The 13,649-nt window shown below is 50.9% G+C and overlaps 1 protein-coding gene across 1 annotated transcript in view; it reads left to right on the forward strand.

Annotated features, from left to right (window-relative positions):
* Nucleotides 1–12,550, forward strand: part of ADAP1 (ArfGAP with dual PH domains 1) — a 40,119-nt gene extending 27,569 nt beyond the window's left edge. Inside the window, exons 5-11 of the mRNA XM_072349713.1 lie at nucleotides 4,454–4,566; nucleotides 5,604–5,750; nucleotides 9,210–9,293; nucleotides 9,644–9,706; nucleotides 10,095–10,166; nucleotides 10,353–10,581; nucleotides 10,862–12,550. Coding sequence (XP_072205814.1) covers nucleotides 4,454–4,566; nucleotides 5,604–5,750; nucleotides 9,210–9,293; nucleotides 9,644–9,706; nucleotides 10,095–10,166; nucleotides 10,353–10,581; nucleotides 10,862–10,890 — 737 coding nt within the window. The 3' untranslated portion in view covers nucleotides 10,891–12,550. The remainder of the gene's footprint in view (nucleotides 1–4,453; nucleotides 4,567–5,603; nucleotides 5,751–9,209; nucleotides 9,294–9,643; nucleotides 9,707–10,094; nucleotides 10,167–10,352; nucleotides 10,582–10,861) is intronic.
* The last annotated feature ends 1,099 nt before the right edge of the window (nucleotides 12,551–13,649 follow it).

A 13,649-nucleotide genomic window follows, 5' to 3' on the forward strand; every position in this document is an offset into this window, starting at 1 on the left:
ACTGCTGCCAGTGCTGCAGAATGGAGAAGCCCCACTTGGCAGGACATGAGATGTGCCGGGCACACATCCCGGCATAGGGCACACAACAGCTTTACCTCCATGGTGCCCTTCCTGGGGCAAGGACGCTGTCTGCATTGCAGGGTCACTCGACATTTGCCCCTTGTTGAGGCTTTTGCTTCCAGAGCACAAAGAAATGCTATTTTTAAAGCAATCAAACCAAACAATTGACACTGTTGTAACCAAACGAGGTTTGCAGTTCTTTCGGGGATGTTTGTTTGAAGTCTGTTCCATTGGGAAAGTGTGGAACGTGTCACTGTCTCTGTCCAGATCTCTGATTATGGACAAAACGGTTTATTGAAAGAAATATCCTTCAGATCCTTTGTGCTAAAAGGAGGCTGTGACATCACTCTCAGGGATTCTCCACTCAGCTGCTCCAAGTAATTACGCCGTTCCTTAACCTCGCAGAACGAGCTGGCACGTCATCTCCAGCGAGTTCCTCTCTCCCATTCTGGTTTAATTAACGCCTTATGATGTTAATACAGCAGATGGCTCTGCTTCTGACGTGCAGAAGTGGTGATGTGCACCCTGTAATTTTAGCAGCAAAGCGATGCGATGTAGTTATGCTTAAATCTTCTTCATCTACAGAGCTCTGAATTGGGGTCAGAGCACTTTGTCTGACTGCTGGGAGGAAGGAGAACCTATTTCTGGAGGTGGAGGTGCCCTGCTTGAACTCGAGGAAAGAGCAGTTGCTCTTGGATTGCATGTATGAGTAAATGTTTTCCTCTCTCTCAGCCTTCTATGCTCAGTCTGGCAGTGAGACCAGGAGAGAAAGACAGCACAGTAGTGCATTTGTTCCTTGGTGTAGTGCTGCCTTTATTACTATGCCTGGTTTGGGGTAGATGAATGTTTCTCCTCAAAGCACCAGGCCCTGTTATGCCACTGACCATCATAGAAACAAGTGGTGCCTCCATTCCCAGCTGAAATAGCAGATTGAGCACCAAAGAGACCAGAGAACAGATAGAGTTTAATTCCAAGTTTAGAATACTTAGTGGGATGAGAGAAAGCAAAGTCCAAGTATGTGTTCTTTTCTCCAGCCGGTGGATGCTGGATCTGATCACCCTCTTTCAGATTCATTTCTTGTTCTCTGAGAACAAAGGCCGAAACTGAAAGAGTAATTTTGTGTACTTCCTATAATCCACATGCACAGAGGGACTAAAAACCCTGTCAGTAACAACGTGCCATAACGGGGTTCTGAGGCTGGGGAAGTGGTGATATTCTTCTTCTTGAAAATAGGGAACTTGAACAAGTGGCTGGAGGAAGTTGGGTGGGAAGATGCTATCTATGCGAGACTGTCTTCGTAGCAAATCCTCTCACTTGCTTCCTCTGTGGCACTGTGATAAAGCTGGGTTAGGCTGAAGCACCCAAAGGGGTCTGGCTGTGTTCAGAAGCTGCAGACGTGCACTCAGCACAGCTGGCACAAGGCCGTCTTGTTTCTGGGCAACCAGTGTGCTGACCCCATTTTCCTTCCCCTGAGGAGCTTAAGCTGTGGTGGTGCGAGGAGTGTAGAAGTGGTGATTCCTCATTTTACCTTGGAAGTGACACAGTGGGTCAATTCTGGGGTGTGATTTCTGGTTATGTGCATGCCATTTGTTGGCCAACTGCCACAACTGCTCAGTGGGTTCTGAAAAGCCAGGTTTGTGCCAGAACTGCCCAACACCAAAGCAGCCCAAGCATAGCGATGTTATTTCTGAACAGTGCTGGCCTTCACCAAGTGTCCCTTTGGCACTCATGGCTGTGTGCTGGTGGCTGAGCACGATGCCAGCAGGCGGCTGCAGCCTTTGTTCTGCCCCTGCAGGTGCTGTGTGCCCCAAAGCTGAGCTGCTGGCTGTTTTGCTTCATCATCATGGGAGCAGCCCTGATGAAGGTCTGGGTTTGGCTGGATTGCTCTGAACTGGAAGCTGATGCTGAGGCAGGGCATCCCATGGATGTGAGGAGCTCTGATACGTGCAGTGGGAGTTCTGCATCTCCAGCATCCTGCAGTTCTGCTCCTCAACACCTTCTCTAGCCATTTGTGCTGTCTTTTAGATCAGGATGTTGAGGACACGTCTTGCTGACGTACTGATTGCCTGGGGAAGCTGGATGAGTTCATGTTCAGTTCATGTCCAGTTCGTTGTGTTTTGCATTTATCAGCATTGACAGGGGAGCAGGCAGCAAGTTTGGGCAGAGCACAGGAGCAGCTCCTGAGGACACAGCCCTGGAGGAAGGAAGGAAGGAAGGAAGAAAAGAAGCAAGCAAAGGATTTAAGGAAATCTGTGCCAAAGTACAGCAAAGTTAGCAGCTGGCTTTGTCAGAGCAGCCGGGAGCTCTTGTGCAGAGACGGTGGTTCTGGAAAGTGCCAGCATTCTTTTCTTCTTTTTTAGTTTCTCCGAAGGAGAACAGAGTGGAATTAATTCAGATGCTGTGGTTTGGCTCGAAGGGCTGGAAAAAAACAGAGATCATAATGATGAAAGTGTCCATACATAAGAGGGCATGGAAGCCTTGGTTTCCAGCCTAGCTTTGACGCTGGCTCATAGTATTGCCCTGGGCAGCTCTCCAGCCCTCTTCTTGCTTTCACTTTCTCATATAAAACCATTGGGGTGCCAGTCTGACAGGGGTTCACTTTCAGTGAGCTTCATACATTTGCAGCTCTTGGAGATCCTCCTTGGGGAAACACCGAGTTTTAGTTTTATTCCATTACCCCTTCAGTGTTAAGAGAAAGTACAAGAAATGTTATTGCAGAGAAGAGAAACAGGGCACCCTTACACCCTGTGCCATTTGGATACTCATAGCGAAGCACTCTGGATGAATGAATGAAGGCAACCCTCAGCCAGGGCTTGCGCAGGGAGCCGCTGTCAGGCTGTGCAGCTGAGAGCTGAGCGAACACAGGTGGGTGTATTTCAACTAAGAGGTTTCTACCCACCAGCATCTCTCCCTTGTGTAAAGCAAATCTTCCATTTGGTAACCATGTCAGCCAGGCAGAATCTGCTGCCTGTGCCTGCTGTCAGCCCCATGTTATACAGCCCTTATCCCTGTTCAGTTCTGTCATCTTCAGCCACTACTGAGCACGCAGTGGTTCTGCTGACACAGCCTGTCAGAATGGTGGTGTTCCCTATGCTGGGAGAATTAATGTGTGCCATAGAGGTGATAAGAGGGGGTCAGCCAGCGCTGCTGCCCTGGGCTGGTTTTGCTGCTTCCACTTGCTCAGACCAAGGATGATTTTGCTCTGTGTGTTTCTTTCTCGTGCTGTGAGTGCCTTCCTAGAGGCTGGTTGTATTTTGTTGTTGGGAAATGTCCACAACAAGTTTGCAGCTGGTGCTGAGGTAGAGTAGAATGGATTGGCCAAGTTCATCAGTGCTGCTTGTGGCTCTGGAGGGGTCTCTCCAAAGCCTGGAGGGTGGTTGGTTGGGCAGGGTAAGAGTTCTGCCCTTGTAATGCCCCCGACATCTCTGGTTTTGGTGCTCAGGTTGCTGGGCTGGTGTCTGTGCAGTGCTGCCACTGGATGTCAGTGCCCTGAGTACCCAGAGTGTGTGTTCTGCACTGCAGGGCTCTAAGTGGAGCTTTGTGCTTTAAAAGAAAGCCCTGCTGCAACGCGTGACCCATATTAAAAGAAGAGCCAAGGGAAGGACTGCTGACAGCTTTAAATATTTCCATTGCTTACATCTGCACCAAGCAATGAGCCCATTGGCAGCAGTGTGTGCCAGCAGCCTGCTGTGCAGCCCGTGGTGGTGAGGCTCTCTGCAGTTGGCATCCAGCATTCGCAGCAGCACAGCGTTTGCCACGGCACTTATTGATGCCAGATGTTGACAGCTTTGCCTCGCGTTCCGCAAAGGTCTCCGAGGATCTGGAGAAAGCATTTTGCAGAGGATTTCATGCATCCAAGTGAAAGAAAGCGGTATTTTTGACTGTCAGCAGAGGCAGGATGGCCAGGCAGGCACTTTCTCTTCAGCTGGCGTCATTAGCTGCTGTCTGTGCCACTCTTACCTTTGTCTGCCCTGATGCAGTGTGTGTGTGTCTGTGCATTTCTTATGGCACGGAAACAGTTTGTACTGTAAGGGTGAGCCCTGAGGGTTGGCTGGGGGATTTCTGTGCATCTTTTAATCTGTTTTTAGTAAACGAATCCTGCATTACTGCACGTCATACAGACCGCGGCCTGAAGAGCTGCTTTGGGTGAAGGTTTTCTGCACATCCTCACATCCAGGTGTTAAAAACGAAGCAGCAAGTCGTTGTAAATGTACAGCTTGAGAATTTTACCTCCTGAGAGCCTGAGCCAAAAATCTGAATGGATTGAAACCAACAGGAAAGGGAACAGCTTTTACCATAGGACTGGTGTGTAGTCCTGCCTCGGACAAATGGGAGGCAGCTCTTCTTTTCCTTACCCTGCCCCTTTGCTGAATGGCAGCTCTCTGTGCCGCAGGGTATCGAGAAGGGTTTCTGTGGAAGCGGGGCCGGGACAACGGGCAGTTCCTGAGCCGAAAGTTTGTGCTGTCGGAGAGGGAAGGTGCACTGAAATACTTCAACAAGAACGACGTGAGTTCCTGGGGCTGCTGTGGGGCTGGGAAGTGGTGCTGTGAGGGCATTGATGGGACATGGCTTTTATTGGTAGGTTCTGGAGTTTCCATAGGTGTTGTGTCCCCTGTGGGTGGAGCACAGCCCAGTTGGCTGCCTTGCTGTGCTCTCATCCCCAGTCACAGTGGTGGGGAGATGCTGACCAGCCACCCACCTACTGTGTTGCCCTTGGCTCTCATTCGCCACCAGTGATGAACTTTTCTCAGTTCCAACCCAACTGATGTGGATTTTGTACCCATAGGTACCTTCTGGGGAGGAAATACTGCCTGTGGCACCACCTCACGGCCCTCAGGATTTCCTCTTTCAGTGCCACGCAGTGAAGCATTCATCCTTCTCCCCAGAGCAGGTTTCATGTACTGGAATGGAGATACAGAGCTGTCACCATGAAAACTGCCCTTGTGATTGATTATTGGATAGGTGTTCTGCTATTCTGCACCGCATAATAGGGGGAGCCGAGGTGTTTTTATGACCTTTTGGTCTTCTCTGGTACCTATAACGATCACCTTCAGAGAGGATGATGCTTCCATCACAGCTGTACGAGCTTCCAGCTCCAGTGGAGCCCTGAGAGCAGTTCAGGCAGAGCCCCCATCATGGCTGCAGCAGTGGTTGTGCTGGATTCAGCTGCTGTTAGCTCCAGTAGCTTGAGGCTACCTGCTGTGCTACCACACTGCCTGTGAGTCATGAAGTTGCTCTTAGCGCAGCATCCTTGCTGTCTTTGAGACCTGACCTATCTGTCTTGCTTCTGGGCTGAAATCTTTATCTCCTTGAACTCTGCTGAGTTTTGCAGAGCAGCGGAGTGTTTTGCCATGTTGGCAGAAAGCATTCGTTGGTGCCCAAGCAAAGGTCCAGCTGTGTTACCACCAGGCAGGTCTGTGGGCTGAGCATCGTATTTTAGGTGATGCCCTCAATTGTGAGGTTTATTTTTCCTGACACGGTAAACTGCTTTCTGGTTTAAAAGCCAATCCTCAGGTGTTTGCTCACTCAGCTGTGTTTTCCAGGCAAAAGAACCCAAAGCAATTATGAAGATTGAACACTTAAATGCAACTTTCCAGCCTGCAAAAATCGGGAACCCGCACGGCCTACAGATCACGTACTTGAAGGACAATAGCACAAGGAACATCTTTGTCTATCACGAAGATGGCAAGGTGAGAGCATGAGGGGTAACAGGGCCCTGTGTGTGCTCCTGGGGGATGGTGCTACATGCAACCAGTCTGGGTCCCACCTGTCTGTAACCCAGCTGTGAACTGTGGGGCTACGTAATGTGGAAATCAGCGGAGTGTTCAGGAATGTGGGGCTGTTGTTTGCCCAGGGAGGACGTGAGACACAATAGCCTTTGCAGTGAGAGTCCCATAGTGTGCCCAAGGGGTCAGCCCAAGTGGAGCCACTGTGCTTGCAGGGCTGTGCTGCGGTGATGCAGTGTATGTTGTGGCTTCATAGCCAGAAGTTAAACAGAAGCCAAAGGAAGGAGCTCTTTCCTGTAGAAGCTGCATCTCACCATTGTGCTTCTGTCTGTGGTTTGTGACAGTCAGACTGCGTTTTTTGGGTTGAAAAAGCTGATTTTTCTGCCAGATGCCCACGTGGAAGGAGTGCTTTGTGGCATGCAGGCAGTTGCTGTGAGCAGGGCTGATCTCACGGGTCGAGCATGGTTGCTCCTGCTGCCTACCCAGTGCTTGGGAAGGCAGCTCTGTTGCCACCTGATAACACCTCAGCTGAATTTCTCTCAACTTGCTTGAAACTGCTCTGCCCCTTTGGCTGAATGAAGATACAAAACTCATCACCGGTGATAGCCTTCACTGAAATGAGGCAGCTAGGGAAATTGAAGCCAAAAGGACAACCTGGGTTGCCGTGCTGCTGCCCCAGAGCATTGCAGGATGGGGCAGCTGTATGCAACTGAGGGCTTCTTAGGATGTGCTCATCGACCAGATGGACCGAGACCATTGGGATGAGCCATCCCAGGCTGAAGAGACGCCCCATCCCTGATTCCCTGTGCAGTGAAGTGCCAGTCTCTATCACAGCCATGGGAGGCAGTGATGCATAATGAGGGTTGTAGCTTGAGAATACATGTGGAATGAACCCAAGATGCAGATTTCAAGTAACCAGGTCATCCCACCAGTAGCATTCCTCTGTGCTTCCTTTTGCATGGTGGGCACAAATGCTCTCAGGCGATCACTTCATTGTCACCAATGGGGTTTCTGGCTCATCAGCTGTGCTGAGCTCCTTTGAAATGAAGAGCAACATACCTGTTGTGTGTGGGAGGAGCTGAGGAGCTTTCAGTGTCTGAGAGCACTCACAGCTGGTTGGATCAATGCAGCTCCTGCATCGCACTCTGTGGCCATTTAACAAAGAGCACAGACCCAGGTTTCCACCTGGCATCTTTCTCCAGTGCCAACAAAGCCTCATCAGGCTCTGTTTTGCTGGGAGCACGGTTTGTTAAAGGGCACTCAGCCTTTGGATGGCCTGAACTGCAGGTGGGGAGCAGAGGAGAGAGTTGCTGGAGTTCCATTTCTCAGGCTCTGTGCACTCGGACCAGCTCTGCTGGCTGAAGGCAGCAATGCTGGCAGGGCTTCAGGCGCACACCAAGTGCTGAAGCTGATTTCTCACCACGCTGAGCTCCTGCCCGGGGCTGAAGCTCCCTCTGCAGGACTTCTCCTGAAGCCATCACAGGAGCAGCTCAGCCTGCTGCCTTGTGCTGCTGCCATCCCCAGGGTGACCATCATCCTTAGCATCCTCAGAGGCTGCATCTCCAGGAAAGGCCTCTCTTCGCTGTGCAAACCAATATCTTTGAGTCTTTTCTGGACAAATGAGCTGGGCGCTCTTCTTTGATGTTCCTGAGCTATAACAGGAGCTTTCAGAGTAGGCAAAGGTGGCATGGGGGTCAGTCTGAGCAGCAGGAGGAGCTGACTTCAGGACTGATGAGATGGAAGAGCAGTGAAATGATGCACTTTCATGCAGGGTTGCTTGCCTGGCACTGCTATGGCTGTGCAAGTGGCTCAGGCATAGAGCAGAGGCTGTGCATCCTGGCTTTGCTTACATAGAGAGATGCGATGCAGCAATGGATTGTCCTGGCTCTAGGAAACAACTGATGGTCTGAAATCAGTGAGAGATTCATCCTCTGCTTTCTGCATGGCGGGACCTGCTGGTCTGAGAGGTGACCCCCATGTAGCACATCATGAAGCCAGAGTTGCCTTCCAGTCGGTGATTGTGTGAATCATCACCACTTTAACATCACAGCTTCTTTTTCATTGCTTCCAGCCTGTAATGGTCATCATTAACTTCAGGAGTCTGTTCCTCTGGCTGATCCTCTTTGTGCTGCTATCTGGGGTCTGCTTAGCTGCTTAAGATAGAAAAGCAAGTGATAAGTAAAAGCTCAGACAAGTAGGTCAGAGTTTTCCAGAGCACTGTCTGTGTGTGTCCTGGTACGTTTTCTCCCCTCTCATTATGAAGCAGGTTAACCAGGCAGAGCAGAACACGGGATGGAGCTGTTAAGGATAGCCGTGGATACCACAGACCATTTTTGAGCACCTCAAGTTGGACTTCTTATAAATGAGACCTCCAGAGTAACGTGTTAAAGAGCCTGATGTTTGTGTGGGGGGTGTTTTATTTGTTTAGCTCAGTTGGTTTTTGAGAATGTATCTGTAAATCTTACTGAGGGCTGAGGTGTGCTCTGACAGAGGGTTAGAGTGGGATAGGGTCTGTGCCAGGCTCCAGTGTGCCTCAATAACACCTGCACCCATAACAGCCATCTCCTGCAGCTCAGAGTGCACACAGGTGCAGCTGTTGCACTCCCTGCCTCTCGTTTTCCAGTGAGGACTCCAGATGCAAATCAACAGAGGAGTTCAAAACTGAGTTATCCAAGCTGTTTTGGAGAGGAAAATAAAAGGGAAAGAGATTTTTTTCCAAGGAAGGAGAGAAGCGCTGCAGCATCTGGGCATCGAGCTGGGTCTTGGGTATTATGGGACTCGTGGGTGGGCTGCAGTGCAGGGATGAAGAGATGTCTGGCCACTCTTGCAGCAGGATCTGGAAGGAATTCTCACTGTGACCTGAGAATGTGGAAGACATCCTTTGTGTTCAGAGGGGAGAGGCTGGGGGTGGAGAGCAGGTGGTGGAGCTGTCAGCCTGGATTTGTATCTGTGTGCAGAGGGGATGCAGTGAGGGGAAAAGAAACCTGTGCTTACAGGACTGGGCTCACCTCTGGGCTTGCCATCTCCACGCTGGGTCTCACCAGCTCTTTGCCCATCACCCTGCCCGTGGTGCTGTGTGTTCTGCTGCCCCTCCTCCCGGAGCTCCCCAGCACTTCAGGCTCTGCTAATCCTGAGCGATGGCTCCGGGATCACCTGCAGTCTCATTTCAAAGCCACCAGCTGGATTTCCCTCTGCTGACCTTCCCCCTCCCACACCCGACTTAAACAGGAGCAGATGGGGAGTGGGGATGAGAAGCGCTACCAGGTCATCATCTTCATGGTTTGGGTTTTTGTTGTTTTTTGAGGGTTAGCCCCAAACTGCACTCAGGGCACTGGGACGAAAGGGATGGGAGAGCTGCAGTGCAGCAGGACGGCGTTGCTTTGCTGTGTGCAGGTACTCACTGCTTTCTGTTCCTCTTATTAGGAAATAGTGGATTGGTTCAATGCCATTCGCGCTGCACGTTTTCATTACTTACAAGTGGCATTTCCTGGAGCCAGTGATGCTGATGTAAGTTTTCCAGATCCTTTTTCTTTTTGCCTTCTTTTTAGCATCAAGCAGGAAAGCTCTGGGGAACATTCCGTCCTTCAGTGTGTGCTGTGCCATTACCGTGCCAAAATGATTGCGATGCGAGGGCCTTTGGGACCTCATTCACATTAAGGGTTAAATGAGCCGAATGCTAAAAGCCAAAGGGAACACCTCATCAGCCCACTGTGGGACCTGTGGTCGGCTCACCTGTGTGGAATTGCAGCCACTTGGTTGGGATCTGATGGTAGAGGGGTTGGTGGGCTCGGGCAGGTGCCCCCAACTGCCTCCAGCTGATGCTGTGCTCTCATTTCTCTCCTGCTTGGTTGCTCCAGCTGGTGCCAAAGCTCTCTAGAAACTACCTGAAGGAGGGGTACATGGAGAAAACAGGGCCCAAGGTAGGCTATAAGTGTTTCTGCAACACCTCCAAAACCAAGGCTTGTTCTGTATGGGATGGGGGTCTGCTGGTGGGACTTGTCCTCTCTGCAGAAGTGAAGCCTTAACACTGTAAGCACATTAATACGCACTTTCCACCTGAAGTTTGGGTTTGGAACCAAAAGACAGTGAATCCAGAAACATCTCACAGATGAACCAGCACATTCCCCTGCTCTCTGGCCATTACCACAGGCCCACCTGGCCTCAGCTGCCTTTCCCAGCCACCCCTTGCCCAGCTGGGTCCTCCAAACCACCTGAGACTGCTCCTGTGCCCTGATACTGCCAGGCTGCATTTGATAAGCAAAGCACTTCGTACTTTGGTGTGTAATTGAGCACTGTCTGACTCTGCAGCAAACAGAAGGATTCAAGAAGCGATGGTTCACCATGGATGACCGAAGGCTCATGTATTTCAAGGATCCCCTGGTAAGACAAAGGGGCCTGGGCTGCATACAGGGGATGGTCTGCAGTAAAGCCCAGGCTGATGCTCAGCAGAATGCATTAGGATTCTGTGTTGCCGGGTCTGGGCTGCTGCTGGTGGAGGGCTCTGTGGGACTGTGATGCTTTTGGTCTCAGCTGCTGCACTCTGTGCTCCTGGCTGCTGTCTTCTAGGATGCCTTTGCAAGAGGGGAAGTGTTCATTGGGAGCAAGGAAAACAGCTACAAAGTCCTGGAAGGGCTCCCACCATCCACACAGGGAAATCACTGGCAGCACGGCATCACCATCGTCACCCCGGACAGGAAATTCCTCTTTGCCTGCGAGACGGAGGACGACCAGCTGGAGTGGATTACCACCTTCCAGAAAGTCATCAGCAGGCCGATGCTGCCTCAGGAATACGCAGGTGTGTGCTCACGAGGTGTGGAGAACAGCCTCAGCCCCTTCATTTCCCATTGGTTGGAGTAGGGGATGGATGGACAGGGGTGAGGAGGGATGGGGTGACTCCTCTGCAAGGCTCTGTGCTTGGTGGAGGGGCAGTGGTGTTGTAGGACCATAGGATGGCTGGGTTGGAAGGGATCCAGTTGTCACCCAGCACTGAGGACAATCAGACCCACAGGGCCGGGCTGTCCTTGCTGGGGTTGTGCCCACAGCTTTAACTTGGATTTTCTGTTCTTTTGTTTCAGTGGAAGCCCATTTCAAGCATAAACCTTAGATGGGACTGGCTGGGCAGACCTGAGGAATGAGCTTCTGTTTACAACACAACATGGTTTTATTTGAAATGTTAAAAAAATAATTATTAATAATAATAACAGTAATAATAATAATAATACTTCCCTTTCCCCTCATCATTCACTTGATCATGTCGGAGACCAAGAAAGGCAGCAGCAAAACATGGGAGAAGATGCTGATCCAACCCAGAACTCATTTCTGCTCCCCCTGCACCTCGTGCCCGCGTGTCTCCTGCAGGTAGGGCACCGTGCTGCTGGAAGGGTCCCCTGCCCTGTGGTGAAGTCTCTTGGGGACGGGACACTCTTTGGACAATGTGGTCTGTGGTGCAAAACCCACACGGGTTCCTTGTGGCAAGTGATGGCTGTTGTGGGGGGTTGTGAGGCTGTGGCCCATCCCAGCAGCAGCTGGCTGCTGGGGCTGGTGCTAAGCTGCTTTTCCTCCTCCATGGCTCATTGCTGCCTCAGCTCACAGGGGATTCGGACTGGGCACAAAGCCTCCTGTGCTCTGGTGACGGAGCTCCCCCCACCTCACCTCACCAGGCTCAGCCATGGCCCTGCTGCTCCCTGGACACTGCCTGCCGCCCTGCTCCCTGCCAGCTGTCTCCAGGGGAGAGGGAGACCCTGAGATGCTGACACCTAAAAACAGGAGAGAAATCATTGTCTTTAAGTGTAGGAATCTACAGCTGAACTGGTGGGGGAGTTTGGAGATGACCGAAATGTGTCCTTGCCTGTGTCCTCCACACTCCCTGAAACTCAAAGGAGAAGCAGCACTGAGAGCAGCTTAAAACACCTCCTGGTAGGAAGCCCATCACCGTGTTACTCCCCATGGACATTGGTCCTGTGCAGTGCCCTGGCCGTTCCCAGCCCTCCACCCATGGGTGCCCACATCATGCCTGCTTCTGCCTTCCCAAAGGGGAGCAGGGGGTGACGCTCATCCCAGCTGAGGCCGCTGCTCTCATGGTGTCATGCAGGTGGATGGAGCCGGCCGTGAGGGCTGTGCTGGGGGTGCTGGTGCCTGCGGGCAGTGTGAGCAGGATGCAGCTGTTGGGCAGGTGTGCTCTCCTGATGTGTCCATGTTGCTAAATGACCGATCCTCCCGGTGTCATAGAGGTACATTACGAATAGGTGACGTCAGTGTGGGTGAGCATCGCACCTCCCAGGTGGTGGCAATGCTGTCTCTAGGCTGATTCTGAGCAGGGTGTAGAACTTCAGCTGTCTGTGTCGTTGGCCTCGTTAGCTGCTTACCAAAGTGCACAGCCCGGCAGTGCCCACTGATGGGTACCACGGGTGGCTGTGGGGCCGGGGGTTGAGCAGCAGGCTGGGCTGTGCCTACCTGTGTCCCTGCTGCCCTTGGCACGGTCCTCTGCGATCCGGTTGGTGCACTTTGTTTTCCAATAATTTTCTTAATATTTTATTTTAATGTTTTTGTTTTTTTTTTTCCTGCAAAGAACACAAAAGCTGCTTGAAGTGACATTTCAGCGCTGTGTTGAGCACTGTAACTGCTGGGTTGGGGGCCGGGGCTCAGTCCCTCCTGTCGGTGTTTGTAACCGAACCCCTCTCGTGGGCTGTGTCCGTCTGTAATGTCACTGGTAAGAACTGTGGTACTACGTGTCATTTGCACCAATAAACGCTGATGTCAGATGGGTGCTGGTGTTGTCTGGGTCTGGGGGGTGCAGGGAAGCAGAAAGGTTGGGGGTGGGAATACCTCCCTTTATGTACTGTATGTATGTGTGTGTGTGTAGAGCTGTGCTGTGTGGGCTGTGCTAGAAACACCTGCTCCTATGTACGTGTGTGTGTGTATGGATGGATGTGGATGCACACATTCACAAATGGTATTTTGTAGCACTCACCCCACTGCACCAACAGAGCACCTGCTGTGTTATGGGATCACACTTATAAGCACAGTGTGCAGAGATAGGCATTTATAGCAGTGTGTTTAACTGACAAGCATGGAAGGTAAATGTATTGAACACACATGGTGCTGCTTCATCTGCAGCCTGCACTGCTGCTTTTTAGTAACTAAATTAACATTGGGATGCATTTCTTATAATTAATTTGCAATGTATCAGTTTATGCATTGTCTGTAATTTAAGCTAAGTACGTGACGCAGAAATGCACGTATACGAGGTGTAGCTTGCTCCCTGTTTGTCTATGTATATATATAATTTACAGAATAAAAGTGTATTTCTTTTTGCTCTCACTTAAGTCAGCCCCATCACAAACAGTGGCTGTGGCTTCAGGCAGAGGGAGACAGACTGTGCGTGTGTGCAAAATGAGGACCTGTGTAATAACTACTAGAAGTTATAACTTATTAAATAGAAAAAGACTGCCCATACATTGTGGGTATGTTATACCTGTGATAATGAATCCTTCCTGGCTCAGGGCTGCTCCATACCACCATGCAATAACGCTGAGCAGGAACAGGCTGCAAAGCGAGGCCATTTGCAGCCATCACAGACTCTCAGAAAGCGGCCGGATCGTAGAGCCTGGTATAAAGTGTTTATTTGAGACGTCACAATTAACACAAAATCTGCCTTTCATCGCCTTCTTTTCTTTTTCGTACAGTCAGTAAAGTCTGATGAAGCCCTCCCTCCCCCATGCATGATTGCTGTTTATGAATCTAAGCCTTCGTATTTCCATCGTGAAAAAATAAAGCGTTTCCCCATTTCATTCGGTCGCTGCACCACCACCATTGGGTGGGCTGCATTAAAGAGGAGATGTGGAATTGCTATGCCTACCACTG

Source organism: Excalfactoria chinensis, chromosome 14 (assembly GCF_039878825.1).
Source record: "Excalfactoria chinensis isolate bCotChi1 chromosome 14, bCotChi1.hap2, whole genome shotgun sequence".
Classification (NCBI taxonomy): Eukaryota; Metazoa; Chordata; class Aves; order Galliformes; family Phasianidae; genus Excalfactoria; species Excalfactoria chinensis.